A 15,310-nucleotide genomic window follows, 5' to 3' on the forward strand; every position below is an offset into this window, starting at 1 on the left:
GGAGGGAGGAATTATAGTGTTTTGAGTAACCCACTGGTGTCTTAGTAGTCAGTTCTGTAAGAGTTGGCGATTAGTAATGCCTATAGAATGAGATCCTATGTTGATTGGTTATTATTGGTTATTATTGGTTATTAGGTTTTGCTGCCACCGCTCTGTGCTGTTTATTAAACGAAGCTACTAGTTTCATGCAAGCTGCGTCTCCATGCGTCTCTGATAAAAAGTAACATACAGAACAGTATAGAAGACAGACTCAATGGTTACAAGGAACAGAGATGTAAAAGTCCGACTTCAGAAAGTAAAAGTCCTGCCATGTATTGGTTCTACCTGTGCACTTAACACAGGTGATTTCACTGATTAGTGGATCTACCTGGCTTAAGAGTTGTGCTGATAAGAATCAGCTGATTAAGTGAATGGTTGGAACAAAACTTTTACTTTCTGGAGCCAGATTTTTACATCTCTGCATAGGAATGTGTGTACTGTATAGCAGATTGACTCAGTGGTTAGATAGGAATGTGTCTACAGTATAACCTACATTATGTGCCCTGAGTAAAGACAAGCAAATGGCACAGAAAGTATATGAGTAAACAATGAATGTATATTTTATAAATGTTCTCTGTTATCAATGACAGTGATTTAATCTGAAACTGAATTGTCAGATTTCTAATGAATATTTTATGAACAAACACAACGCCTAATTTAAATCTTAATGAACGATTATATGATGTTCCAAAACCTTATGCATAGATTCCAAGTTGTCATTTGATAAGATCTGTAATAACATAACTTTTAAGAGCACAATTAAAAATATGTCCCTTTGCTCATAAGACATGCTAATATATGGCAAACAAATGGTTGCCATTTGTTTGACCTTCACAAGGACACAAAGCATTCCTTGATTTCCGAGAGCTCTGAAAAGGAAAGGTCTACATGCTCATCAAAATTCATCTGAAAGAGAGGGAGATAGAGAGAAAGAGAGTATCAAAACATGTTTGCTGTTAGAGGTTAAATCACCTGTCAGAATATCCAGGTTTGTAGACAAAGGATCTCTGACATATCATGTGATTGTCTGAAGGCACATTCTTTAGCTGAAGGGAGCCTCGGCATCCTGACTCTTTTTTAAGTTTGAACTCCTGCTATTTGTTTACAAAGACTACTCCTCCTTACCTGAATTAAACTTATTTTACTGTAAGAGAGATTCTGCATTTAGATAATCCTTCTTTTGGCCATTGCTGTGTACTTACTTTTTATACATAAATCTTCTAATCATTGCCAGATCAAATCTGTTAGTCATACACTTGCACACGCATCCTCTTTCCCTCAGCCTATCCCCCGCTTATCTTCTTGATGAGCTCCTGTAATAACATTACACAAACAGGGGCTGTGTGAGGAGTGATATTAATGTGTTCCAATCCTTAGAAGTGTACTTTTCAGGGCGCAGGGCTTGGTGTCACCATGGCAACGCCACAGCGATGGGGAAAGAGTGGGAAGCAAAGGTGCTCAGCAGTAGCCGTTCGGTGCGGGATTTTAAAAAAATGTGACATTTCCCTGGGTGTGTGCATGCAGAAGATGGACTAGATATATGATGTTTGTTTTATTCAGAGCAGGGATCTAAATCCCTGACAGGGCCAAATTTCAGCATAATTCTCTGAAAGCAACCATTTTAGATGTAGCCTATGATCTATGATGACCTTGTGGCAAACATTTATTGGGCTGCTTCACATTACACCATAGGCCTACCATTTTATCTTCACAAATGTGTATCAATATAGAATTAACCACCAGAAACTGGTCAATCTGTCTTGTCCTCTATGGCAGTAGGCCTCCATTCCATAAAAGTGTGAGTTAACTATTGATGAACATAATTTTGCATTATACATCTTACATTTAATATTAATTTAGCAATAAACATTTTAATTTCACTTCAAATCTTGCAATAAATTATATTGACCTTTTGTGTAATTCACTTGCCACAGGGGGAGCTCTTGTATCGACAGTCTTTGTGCCTTATGCCGCTGCTTCAGTAAAGGGTCTGCGATGTAACCTCGAATTTTAGCGGACCAAACCCAGCGGAGGTGACTAGCATGTTCACTGAGTTTTTCACCTTTGCCACAAAGACCAGACAATAACAGAAGAAGTTAGTATATTTAAACCATCACTCTTGAAAAGTTTTCATGATTGGTCAGATATAGCCTACCGTGTAAACGCCCCACGCCCTGAAGCAAGAGGAATTCTGTGAACCTTCCGTACTGTTGAGCGCGAGTGTGTGGGCGCGTGTGTGAGAGAACGCGCGCGTGTGTAATGTGTGTGCATGTGCATGTAGACTCAGTAGGGTAGCTGAGAGAGAGAGAGAGAGAGGGAGAGAGAGAGAGAGAAGTGCGGTCTCTCTTGGTGCACTTTGCAGTAAGTTGCAGGCGGCTGTTGCTGGCGTGGCGGTTGCTGGTCACGGGGAACTTCAACACGCTGGATCCCAAAGTCCGTCTCTCGTACCCGCGCAGTTCGGAGCTGCTATGGATCTTTCGCCCGGATTTACCATTTTAATAATGTTGCCGGCCTTTCTGCAAACGAGCGGTCTCTTTATCTCCAGTAGCATAGGTATGTGAGTCAGTTTATCAATTTACACTTTCAGTCAGCGCTCTGAAGTGTGCTGGGCAAACCCTTGACCGACCCTCACCTTGTGTCTGTGACAAGCTTGTGTTCGTACTATCCATCATCCCAGTGTGTCAGCATAGGTGGCTCAGTAGTCTATAGATTTATAGAAATTCCCAGCACTTCACTCGTGGAATTTTTTGTCTGCTTTGTAATCAGTCACTGTTTTGAAGTGCACACTCCTCATCTCACTGGAGATACGCTACGGGCAGAACTAAATGATCTGATGGGAAAATGTGATAGGACTATTAACATAAACACACATGAACTGTAACTGCAACAATCGCTTTCATAGTGATCAATGCAGTTATTGATCTGTCACATCGGAAGAATAGCAGGATATTGACATTGTTATATTTCTATTGTCTCCTGCAAGGAATAGCCTACCGGCGGACAATCTTAGCCTAGGCCAACATATCTAATAAAAAAGGGCTCAGATCTTCTTTTCACAACTTTCACATTTGAACTGTAGGCTTATATTATCTTATAGTCTACATTTGAAGCTTAAATGGTTCGATTACAAATGCTTAATCTAATTGTCAAGTAATGTTAACATCAGGTAACGGACATCGTGCAGGTTTTCTTTTGAAGAAAAAAACTGAGAATATTTGCATACTAATGTGAGGGCGGATGTCATCTCTAACAGGACAAGGTGGCTAAATTAAATTGCAATTAGGCTTAAAGTAGAATTGCTGTGCGTTAGAGCAAATATGCAAGCTATTGTAGGCTACCATATCTGAATAATTTGTCTGTTCATCACATTCTAAGGATAACACTGCTAATTACAATTTCTATGGAAAAAAAGAAGGGCCTCTCAGTGGTAACTTTGAAGAAATCGACCCTTAACATGAAGAGGTGTTGTGCAAGGATTTAGATGTTTACATCAACTGTAGGTGTCTGCGAGAATGCTACTGTTCAGTTTACGCTGTAGATAGGCTATCCATCTATTAGATGGTTATCTAAGTTATCGGTAAGACGCATGTATTTCTGCATGTATAGCAGAAATTTCTGATATCTGCCCTACTTTTTATGTATGTTCAAGTATGAACTACAATTAATAAATGTGTTGTGTAGGCTATGTCGGGAGATTGTTGATCTAGAAAGGTGTGAGTCCTAAACAAGAGTGCTTCTTATTCACGCACGCGCAGGTGGTTTCTGAGTTGAACAGAATTGGAAGCTATCATGAGAGTTCTCAGTAGCTTACTGGGAGTGCCATGACAGTGAGAATATGTTATTCAGTGTGTAAAGAGTGCAATTATCACCTTGATCTCTTTGGCTTCTGGGAACAGTGCAGAAGTTAAACCGCGTATCAGACACCGAGCCGATCTCCCGATTTACACGCGCTGCTCAGAGAGTCGGTGTCCTTGAGTCCAGGGTGGGGTTTGGTCTGGAATAACACGCAAAACCGCATAATCTCGTAGATGCATAGAGTGGGCTAGGCTACAGTAGACAGTAGGTTAAGTGGTGTCAACAAAACATATATTTTGAAAACACTGCCGTTGCAGTGACTAGACTTTGCCGCCATATTTTGTAGCATATTCTTGTGAAATGTGACCTGTGAGTGAAACCGCTATGGAAGACCGAGTCTTCCTGGGCATAATTGTGGTGTATTACGCACAACTGAAAATCTAACAGAATATTACGAATAGTAGTGGGCGGACTGGCGGGCGTGCTGTAGGCCTAATGACATTCATTTTGAACAGTAAATCCCTTGTAGTAAAAAAAAATCAAGTTTTCTTTGCTTTGCAGTGACGGGGTGACTTAAGAAATAATAATACAACATAAAACCATTACTTCTACAACTGACATGAAGCACTTTTGTAGGTCATACATGTAGGCTGAGGCCAACATCATGGGATGCAAAATAACTGTTTTCATTGGTTGTTGGTACCGTGGCAAAACTGTCTTCTATAGTTATTTGCAGAATGTTGCAGCAGTGATGTGAAAATATTGAAAGACAGGACGTTTGCTTCCTCAGAGCTCATTGTCACCTCTTGGTGTTTCTTCTTCCTGCTCTACAGATTCCCTGCAGCATAAGCTTGGGGACTATGGACTGGTGAGGCCAATGCTCACGGATGCAGAGGGCCGCTTCCTCGCGCATGGCGTCTCATCTAGCCATGTGAGTGGGGGGCAGTTCCGTAGGCGCTGGCGCAGAGAGGCGGGTTTGGCCAGTGACACCCATGACCTGGGCGGGCAAGAGATGAGCGGTCACAGCAACAGCAACAGCGGCGACCAGGAGCGTCTCTACTACAACGTGACCATCTTCGGCCGGGAGTTACACCTGCGTCTGAGACTCAACTCACGACTGGTGGCTCCCGGAGCCAAGATGGAGTGGCAGAGCGACGAGAAGGAGGGGACGGTGCAGGGCCAGGGCTCACACACGAAGCCTCTGCACACCAGCTGTCTCTACGTGGGAGACATCGTCGGCTCGCGGGGCGCTGCTGTGGCCATAAGCAACTGTGACGGCCTGGTGAGTGACTGAACAAGATCCTGTCAGCTTCAGCATCCCCCTACCTAAACACCTCACCACTCCCTATGTGCACACAGAAAAAGAGTCCAGTTTATATGGAGCTTGCCTGAAAGCAGTTTTCAAATCCTTCCCCAATATTATATGAGCTTTTCACGTGGCTGTATCCTCACAGTAGCACAACAGACAGCTCAAAGATGGGTTGAGGTTAAAGAAGTATTTGTACTATATTTGTATTTGTTGTTTTCCTTGTTTGGCCTTGTCCTATCTAAGTATACTCCCTGAACAAGGACATATGCTTGTTTTGTTTTTTTGTGTGCAGAAAGATTTGTCTTTGTCACTGTCATAGAGGCATGGAACAAGGGGTTGCTTTCAGGAGATATGAGTTGCATGCATGCATGCTGATTGTAATGATATAACTTTGAAAATATAATAATCCCAGTTGTGGAAGGTCTAACCCATTGTGTGCTGTGCTTATACCACTACACTTTAATAGAGCTAATGAACCACATCATGTTTAGCCTGTTTACCCATTCTGCAGTTGTCACACCTACTGGATTATCTTTGTGTTGGACTCACAGTGCATTTTGCTTAATGCATTAAAAAAGTAATGTAATTACAGTAATGCATTGCTTTTTGCTGTAATGTAGTAATGTAAGGCATTACCAATACAATTTCAGTAATATTTTACTCGGTACAATTCTCAGTAACTGAAGTTACTTTGCTTTTTAATCCAAAATTGAGAAATGCTGCTTTTACAGACAAAGATCGTTATTCTCAAACTATTTGCATTAAGTCTACACCACTGTAAGTGCAAAGAAAGGCAACCAGCAATGATGAGAACCATTTAAAGTCAACATACAATTTCACTATATTTTACTATATTAAGTAGTGAGTGACCTTTGGCCTTTGGGGCCTACATTGTCCCATGAGCCATAACTGCAACCATTATATTGTTCTTTTGTTAGCCTTAAGCCTAGCTCAGTCATTATGCCATACCACATCACCTCCTGCCGTGTAATGAGCTGCATTGAACACATGAAGATCTATTGAGAACACCAAATCCATATTTCCTGTTATTTTGGTGAAAGTAATGTAAACATAGTGTAATGCCTTACAATTCAAAAACAGTAATATTGTAATGTAACAAATTACTTTTAGATGACAGTAACAAGTAATAAATAATGCATTACGCTTTTGAAGTAACTTGCCCAACACTGTACATGTGTTTATCTACTTTTTGCTTAGGTTGTTACCAAGAAATATAGACACAGCACAATCGAATAACAACCTTGTTGTAACCAAAAGTTATGCCTGAGGTGATTTCCAAGGTGTCTACCAGCCAACTATCTAACATTAGCATGTTATGTTAGCAGGCTAACTACACAGAAAGTAGAAAGCTTGACCAGTTTACAGTTATAGCAGTCTGTACAGTATCGTCGCAACTTGTAGTTACTTTTCTGGAGAGGTGCACATTAAACTACGTCATAATCTATGTGACTACGCTGTAGATTCAATGCAGAAGCATAAATCAGTCTTTAGTCACTCAACATGCGGGGGATATAATCTTCATTTAGGCTGTTTTTCTCTTCTTGTTGTTTTGTTTTTCTGTCATCACCTAATGTAAGTGTGTCTGCAGGGTGTTAGGACCTACAAGGTGCTGTGTGAATGTATCTCTATGATGGCCATCTCTTACTGTTATGTGATCAAGATGAAGACAGAAAGAGACAGAGGAAGTGTGAAAGAAAAAGAGAGACAACTTTGAATTTTAGAGATGGAAGTTGTCACCTCTTGATGAAACTGAAGATGAAAGGATGATGACAAACAAGTAAAGGTCCACAAGTCCAGAGTTCTGGTGAAAAGTCAAAGGCATCATATTAAAGTGATATATAATAAACTTGTAATGGGGAGAATCGTACGCCTAGCGTAGTTGGCAGCACCCTGCAGACGGGGAACCAGCCTTGCAATTTGGCTGTTGGCACCCGGGTAACATCTTGTGAGAATCATGAAACATATAGATATGGCTATTTGTCTTTGCCTATTGGCAGTCCTTCGGATCTAAATGAAAAATTGCTGGAATTCTCCTTTAACATATGCAACTTTGGTCTTTCAAAAACCTGCTCATATGCTATTTTACAAGCCCATTTAGAACCCCCTTTTTATAAATGGCCCATTTTAGCCGATATCTAGCACCCCCTCATGCTTATCTGGCACCCACATAAATAATTAAGTGAGCTTTACACTGATTGGCTACCTTGCAGGGAGGGGGCAGTGATCAGAATGGTTTGCATCACAGTCTGTCTTTGCTCAGACCCGCCCATTTTTAGTGGTCATTTTGATTTGCACATTAAGGAGGAAACAACTGTGTTTACGATTCATAATAGCTTTGTGGCCATGCACCAAAGTCTCCTTATTCAACAAAGCCAACATAAAAACAGTTTACCATTCTGTGTCATTAAAGTAATGGCTTCAAACTCATTTTGATGTTTTCATATTTGAAGTTTTGACAAATTTGCATTTTTGCATCTCTGTCAGTATAGCTTTCAGATCCTTAACACTAAATGGTTATTTAGTTGAAAACTGATGAAAAGTGGGCTCAGTGATATGGCCTTGAAATATTGTTTTACAATTAAACACAATCCACAGTTGTCTTTATATTGAAATGATAATAAAAAATAAATCAGATATTCAGGCGTGCTATTATAAACATTCACTGAGGTATATTTTGAATGATGTACAAGTAAAGCCATCCATTTCTCCCCTGTCTGTTCCATACACTACTGCTTGCATGCATAAATGCACAAACACAAACACGCACACAAATACACACACAAACACGCACACAAATACACACACAAACATGCCTTTCATACCTGTGCAACAAACAAATGAACAAATGACCGCGACCAGCAATGGCGCTCAACGGCTGATGTGTACGTGGGAGCCAGTGATGATTGGCTGGTGTCAGCTGCCTCAGCTCAACTATGCTTTTAACGTTTATGTTTGAATGTGTGTATGGATAGGGCCCCACTTTTTCAAATTCACTTAATTTTGTCCTCAGATTTCATTGGAATTTTAATGTATTATTATTATTTGTTTAAACATGTTATGTCCTAAGAAGTGTAGTAAATTATTTCATTTTAAATTAAAGATATTTTAAGGAGAACAAAGGCTACTCTGCTTGCAAAGAATAAAACAGTTGATGCAGACGTATTTGGTAAAAGATTTCCTCCTTGTTTCAATGAGTCAGTAAACAGCTTGTGCTATCATATGTTCATTCTTATAGGTGGCTGTTTGAAATTCAGTATGATGGTGTCCATCATATATATATAGGTCAGTGTCAGAGAGGCAGTTGGACAGCCTGCTAGGTTATATATCCTAAACCACTTTGTGATTTTAAGTTGTGATATGTGTGATCCATATGTTCCCAAGTATGCATGTGTGTATGTGCATATGTAATTGTGTGTGTGTGTGTTTGTGTTTGTTGTTAGTGGGCTCTGCCTCAGGGTAGAAGTATACTGTCTTGGCTGAGATAATTCACACATAGCACATATAAATGATGGGACATTGTTTTGATCATGTCACTTCCATAGAGATGCAATGCAGCATGCTGTGAAAATATTAACATAATAATTTCTGTAGGGAAAAACGTTCAGTTTACTCATTCAGATCAGCATGTATTACAGATCAGTAAAGGAGTGCATTGATGACTTTGAATTGAGAAAATGCTGATATTCCTCAATGTCATAGGGACTTTCATGATACTTGTAAACAAGTTCATGAAATATGCAATATATGCAAATATATGTAAATCTTCTAGACAAGCTCTCTTAGATGTCATTGCAGAGACATAGGCTACTGCAAGTTGATGTTGTGTAATCATACTAGTTAGGGCTATTGTGCTTGGACTAAAGGGTTTAGAACATAGGAATAGCATGCATCCAACATGTAAAAAGATATACAAATCAAGACTTGTTTCATACCAGTTGCATTGTGTGTGCATGACGGCCATGTTGTTGAATTGCTGATTGCTGGTGTCCATTCACACCCCCAGGACTGATGCTGCAGTGCTGCGTAGCAGTCCTCTCTGTTTACATTGAGTTTGCATTGCATAGATTCACACTAGGACCAGATGTGTTTTTGATACAGCATTCATAAAACAAAACTAGGCTAGGTTACAGATGTAGTATCATATGTTCATATGGGTTCACATTCCTTATTTAAACTGTATATACAGACTCAACAAAATTCCTTTCTCTTCACTGTGAGCAAAAGGTAGTAAGATTTACAGGTGGCAGTAGTCGGAGACCTAACTCCTAATCAAAGGCTTTGGTCCACTGATGACAGAGTTGCTTGTCGATGGGAATGGGGTATACTGTCTCAACACCAGAAAAGGTAGTGTTTTGTGACAAGACAGAAGACTATCCTTCCTCAGGACAGAATATGCAAATATGGAGCTATTTCTCCTTGGCAACAGGTGTGTTATTGTCTAAGAAGCAGGAGTTGTTGGCCTCTAGATTGAAATTTGTGCAGAGATTCTGATGTTGAAACTAGAGTTCTGGTGTTGAAATTCAAGGGTTTACATGGAAATTCATCTTCATATATATTTTTTAATTCTTTTACGAATGATCAAAGGTTTATGTCACTTACTCTTGTTGGACTGAAACTTCATTCAGTGTTTACATGTAGCTTTTTCCTTCCAATTGAGCTGGTAGCTGAGTTGACAGGAAACAGTTCATGTAAAGGCCTAAATATAGCTTATGTGGATTTTGTTGATTCATCAGCTCTTACTACTTAATTCAAATATTCATATTGCTTCAGTCGAGTTAGGCCTGAAAAATTGTAATGAAATTAATTTGATGGAAGGAAAATATGGAATAGGGCTTTTAGGATGGCACTGCAATATTGTGGCCATTTTATCAGGAAGAAGGAGGAGTTGCCCAGAAGATGAATGATATCACTTCTATCTTTGTTTCGCTACAGAAGAGCACCACCACTGACTTCTCCTCAGGGGACAAGCATGTATATGGGTGTGCTGAAGAGTGTCCAAGGCCTAATCCCTTCACACACTCCACCACCTGCCACAATTACACCTTCATATTTCCTGGGGTGTGGCTACATTCAGCCTGATTTTAAACCATCAATCAGCCTGCAAGACTATCATCAGCATTGTTCAGCAGTGCGCCCATACAACTTTGCCACTCTTTCCTCCAGTCGCTTTACCCATAGAAAATAAACAGACATGTATCCAGTGCCAGCATTCTCCACTGTGCATGCCCAACTTCCAGCATATTATGCAGATGTAGCAAATCCATGTCAAAGTGCAAGTGGGATGTGTGCTATGTAAGCATGTACATGCCATAATCCTACAGTAATGCTCGTAAATATGTTGCTCTAATGAACAGAGAGAAAGATGAGTGAGTTGTATTTCACTTTACCAAAAATAATTATTTTTATACCATGAATTCATTCTGAGAGAAGGCGGTCCATGTACATTTTGTCCTTGGTTTTTCATTTTACAATTGAGAATTCAAAATGGGAAAGACAGATGTTCTGCTAACGTTCCATTCTCTGTATTGGAGAATGGAAAAAATAGAGAAAGAGTTGTTGTTTTAAATATAGTTTAAAATGGAAAACACAAATAACAAATATACGGATACCAAAAAACTAGATGAAAAGGACCTGCTGTTTGAATGATGCCACAAAGTGAGGCATAGACGGCCTGTACAACTGGATGTAACCTGTGTGCTACTGCAGCTTTGTAGTGTTGTACCAGTGCAACACATGACAGACACAACACTCCATGCACTGCAGTGTAGGCCTACAGCAATGTCCTCAAGTTCACTCTTACATAGTAGGCTATAATGGATTAGATGCCTATATCTATGTCTATATTAGATGCCTATATCTATCAATTCATTATATACCTACAGTATGTGCTATATTAAACTGAAAGTTGTGGGTTTTTCAAAAGGGGTCTTTCTGTGCAACATGCTCTTTGTGTATTAAGCATTTCTTATGCGTTTCGATTTGTTTATTATAGTACTTGTTTATTTTCATTAGGCTATTGACTGAATTGACATTATTGTTTATCATTGCTATTCTCCTTAATGTAGTCCTAATTTGTTTACTGTTAAATGTAACTCTTACATTGTTGTTATTTGTATGGCGCTTAGGACAAAAGCGTCTGATTGAAATTACATCTCGATCTCGAACTTCAAAATCAAAGGTAGAATCGATGATGCAGCCACACCCCCAATGTCACGTCCCCCCAATGTGACGCACTGCATGCCAGCAGTGCTTCAACATTATCTCCTCTAACTTCAAGCTGCCGCCAGTTAAAAAAAAAACACATCAACCGAGCTCAAAGCCCCTCTTGCTACTCTGAAATCACTAGTATGGAATTATATTGTCGTTCATTCACGTCAGTTAACAGTATTCAATTTAGCAAGTGAAAAGAAGTTCTAGTTACACTCTTTTTTATTTAAAACATAAAATGCACATTGATCAGTACAATATTTGGTTACACTTTACTTGAAGATATGTACATAAGAGTGACATGACACTGTCATGAACGTGTCATAAACATTATAAACAAGTCATAAACGTTTATGACATAACACTTCTGTCACTCGCTTCTGTCAAGTGTCATTTGTTTTTTGTCATGACAGGTTAGGGTTATGACAGTGTCATGTCACTCTTATGTAGAAACCTAAAGTAAAGTGTTACCCAATATTCCATGAACACTGATCACTCTTCGGAGTGTGCTGAAACAATGAAATTATCGTTTCATGTTGTTTCATTTCACTATGTTCACATCTATGTTTAATGTCTGTTCTATTCACGATAGGAACGGTTTAAAAATAAAAAGCGGTTTCAAAATAAAAGCCACCCAAAACAGAACTGGAAAGAAGGCAAATAAAATAAACAAGAAATGCATTAATAGTAGGGCTGTCAAACGATTATTATTATTTTTTATCACGATTAATTGCTGAATTTCTATAGTTAATCTTGATAAATCAGATATTTTATCACATGATTAAAATTATATTATTTTGCATTTCTGAACTTTTCAGAAGTCCACATTAACAATGTCAAACAAGTATTATCAGTGTATCTTGATTGGTACTCAAATTAAAGCAAAGAAAGTTGTTGTGTGGCCCGCCGGCCAATTTTCAAAACCCAATGTGGCCCTTGAGCCAAAAAGTTTGCCCACCCCTGCCCTATAGCTATAAATGCCCAGTTTTATGGTCTGGGCTGCTTGCTTTTGATGCTTGCTGTACATATCCCATTCCAAAATATAACGGCAGTTTTTACTTTAGCAGTACAGTAACAAGTACAGTTCAGTTATACTACAGTAGGCTATAGTGCAGTAGTCTAGTATTTTCATCTCCAAAATACTGCATTTCTGCAGTAAAGTACAGTACTATGCAGTACAATGCAGTTTTTTGTGTCCAAAATACTGCATTTTCTGCATAAGAACGGCAAATATTTCCTCCAAAACTGTGTTTTTTTTTATACTCAGAAATCTGCAGTTTGACACTTGAAGTAATGCAGTTATTTTTTGTAAGGGTCTGGTTGTGCTAGTAGCCTACTGAGGCTGACTGCTCTTCACCTGTGTCTGTACTAGGCTACTTGTCAAAGACATACTTGCTCCCCCTGATTCCCTTCAATATTTTTTCAAACGTAGACTATTTGAAACAATCATTTTGATACTTTATATAGGCCTTGTTTACCATCTGCATCTATTGTCCAGTATGCAGCACAGCAAATCAAAGTTCCATTTTGCATATGTTCAGTTGTAGGCTATCTAAACCAACTAAAGCTTGACTGAAATACTGTAACGGTGTGGGACACACGTGCACCATAGTATAATCTTCTTCATTTTAAATAATTATGGGGCACACTACTGTTATTGACCCTCTTTGCAGACCCTAGGTGAATCTGCTACAGAATGAAATGAATTAACACATCACAACACAGGCAGATCAGATTACAATTACAGGTTCCACCCTGCAGTGTAGCTCTCAAACACACAATTAGCCAATCAGAGCGCTATTACTGGCGACTCAGTGGCTCACTTAGGAGGTTGGAATGTCTCTCTCTCACCACTGCCATAATTATAGGGTCTCTCCGACTGCCGCGGAAATAGTGCTCCCAGTTCAGGAGCAGAGTCAGAGCAGAATGGGGGGTTTCCTGAAGTGAATAGCAGCTCAGGAAAATAATATTTGGGATGTCACAAGTGTGTAGCAAAGGTAATCTTTTATGAGTCAGCACAAAATAGAACTGAATGAAGTCCCCTACTTGTGGTTACACTAAAGTGTGGGGGAAAAAATGTTGTTGTTAGTCCCTGAGTTGAACACACACACATGACTGGATGACTGAGATTTGCACCAGTTTGTGGTTGGCAAGAATGTATTATATGTACAGTGTATAATTGACCAAGATACCTTGAAAATTTACCAGATTTGGGTGTACAGATGGTGTATAATATAATGAATGAATGGACAAACTCTTTTTTGTGGATCTCAAGATTGCATATTTGCTCTCTAAAAACCTTAAATCATTATTCTGTGTATTCAGATTTATCTTGTGTATAGTGGAAGTAGGAACATTTTATTATTTTACATTTTTTATGAGCTATTATAATCTGTTTTTTTTTTAGATTTGGAAATTAACTTGTGATTCAGTAGCTTGAGAATATTAAAATGGATTGTTTGGTGGCTAGTTCTAAATGAAGTCTTCCCTGTGTTCAAACATAAAGTTCTTGTGGTCTTGAGGTGGACTGCAAAGCGCTGTGACACGTATCTTTCAGTTTAATTAAATGCATTCATTTTTAAGGAGTGTGTTACAAAATGTATAGCAAAAGATGTATAGGAAACCAGAAATAGAAAACATTGCACAAAAACTACAACGTCCCAAAAACCCTGTGACGTAACAACAAAAACACGTTACAAAAAACATGGCAGACATTCGTTTTTTCGTCAGCAGAAAGTGAAAAATTCTGAAAGGTTTCGGTACTAATATTTGTTCAAATTAAGTTTCAGGTGGAAAAGTTGAGTTTTATTTTCATAATCTTTGGTCAGTGAATACATACAACCATCAATTTGTTAGTTAACAGAAATGTTGTATTGTTGTATTGTGTTGTTAGTGTCATGGTTTATTACGCAGGAGACTGGGGTTCGATTCCCGTGTAAAGCATTTTGGCAGAGATAAGTAGAAGTGTAAATGCGCATGTGTACCAACGTCTCTACAGAGAAGGTGCGCAATTTGAAGAAGAAATCAGTTCTCAAACGGTTTTGATTGCAACAATAAGCTAGTTCATGCACCAGGGTGTAAATAGCACACATTACTATACACCAGGGTACGAATAGCATCCACTTCTAATTATACAGTGATGCAAACAGCATACCTTATTCAGAGTGTCTATTTGCACCCCTGGTACGAATAGCATAGGCCACACAGCTGAGCTATTCACACCCTGTGACGTAACAACAAAAAAACGTTGCTCATTTTTTTATTTATTACATTGTGTGATCAGTATGCAGGGAAAATGCACATACACTGACATTTGTACCAGACGGGGTATTAATAGACACATTGCTGTGTGCACCGGGGGTACAAATAGCATACATTGATATTTGTACCAGACGGAGTATTAATAGAACACATTGCTGTATGCACCAGAGTACGGAATGGTTTAAGCCTTATAAAAAAAAAAACAATAGCGGCGGCTACAACACACCTGGCTCCACCAGAAATAAATGAGCTGGGTAAAGAGCCTTCCGTGCATAAGGTCCATTGTAATGATGTCAGTACTCTCAGGGTGTCAGTGGGAGTACCAGTTGCTTAAAGCCTTGATTATACTTGGATGCGGCTGTGCACATGGATATCTGCAGACATCAAAGACCCAGGGGCGCCAAAATGTACATAATTTTGACCAGAACCTGTGTGTGTCACAGCCTGATAATGTAAAGAGACTAGGCCTTCCTGAAAGCACAAGGCTGTGTTGCTGTCTTGCATGTTGTCCCTCCCTGGTGATCCCCACTGTGTTGATCCAGCTCAGAGTTTGATGTGTCAACGCAGGTGTGTACATAAGAGCACATGACATCATCAGCACCATAGTTCCACTTGTTCCCACCTCCTGTCCCCTGTGGGGCTGCATGAAGAACCGGAATCGTCTGAAAATGTCTGTCG

General features: G+C 39.3%; 1 protein-coding gene and 1 long non-coding RNA gene across 3 annotated transcripts in view; one reads left to right on the forward strand and one right to left on the reverse strand.

The window, feature by feature from the left end:
- Positions 1–202: 202 nt before the first annotated feature.
- LOC121694522 lies at positions 203–2,266 on the reverse strand. Its single transcript, XR_006025795.1, has 3 exons — positions 2,195–2,266; positions 1,949–2,101; positions 203–1,352 (listed from the first exon to the last, which is right to left on the reverse strand). It is a non-coding gene; the product is annotated as an uncharacterized LOC121694522 (long non-coding RNA).
- LOC121694520 (A disintegrin and metalloproteinase with thrombospondin motifs 2-like) overlaps positions 2,229–15,310 on the forward strand; it is a 128,991-nt gene continuing 115,909 nt past the window's right edge. For both annotated transcript variants that reach the window (XM_042074706.1, XM_042074707.1), the window contains exons 1-2: positions 2,229–2,592; positions 4,668–5,116. In XM_042074706.1, the coding sequence (XP_041930640.1) occupies positions 2,508–2,592; positions 4,668–5,116 (534 nt within the window). In that variant the 5' untranslated portion in view covers positions 2,229–2,507. The remainder of the gene's footprint in view (positions 2,593–4,667; positions 5,117–15,310) is intronic.

This window comes from Alosa sapidissima, chromosome 20 (assembly GCF_018492685.1).
Source record: "Alosa sapidissima isolate fAloSap1 chromosome 20, fAloSap1.pri, whole genome shotgun sequence".
Taxonomy (NCBI): Eukaryota; Metazoa; Chordata; class Actinopteri; order Clupeiformes; family Clupeidae; genus Alosa; species Alosa sapidissima.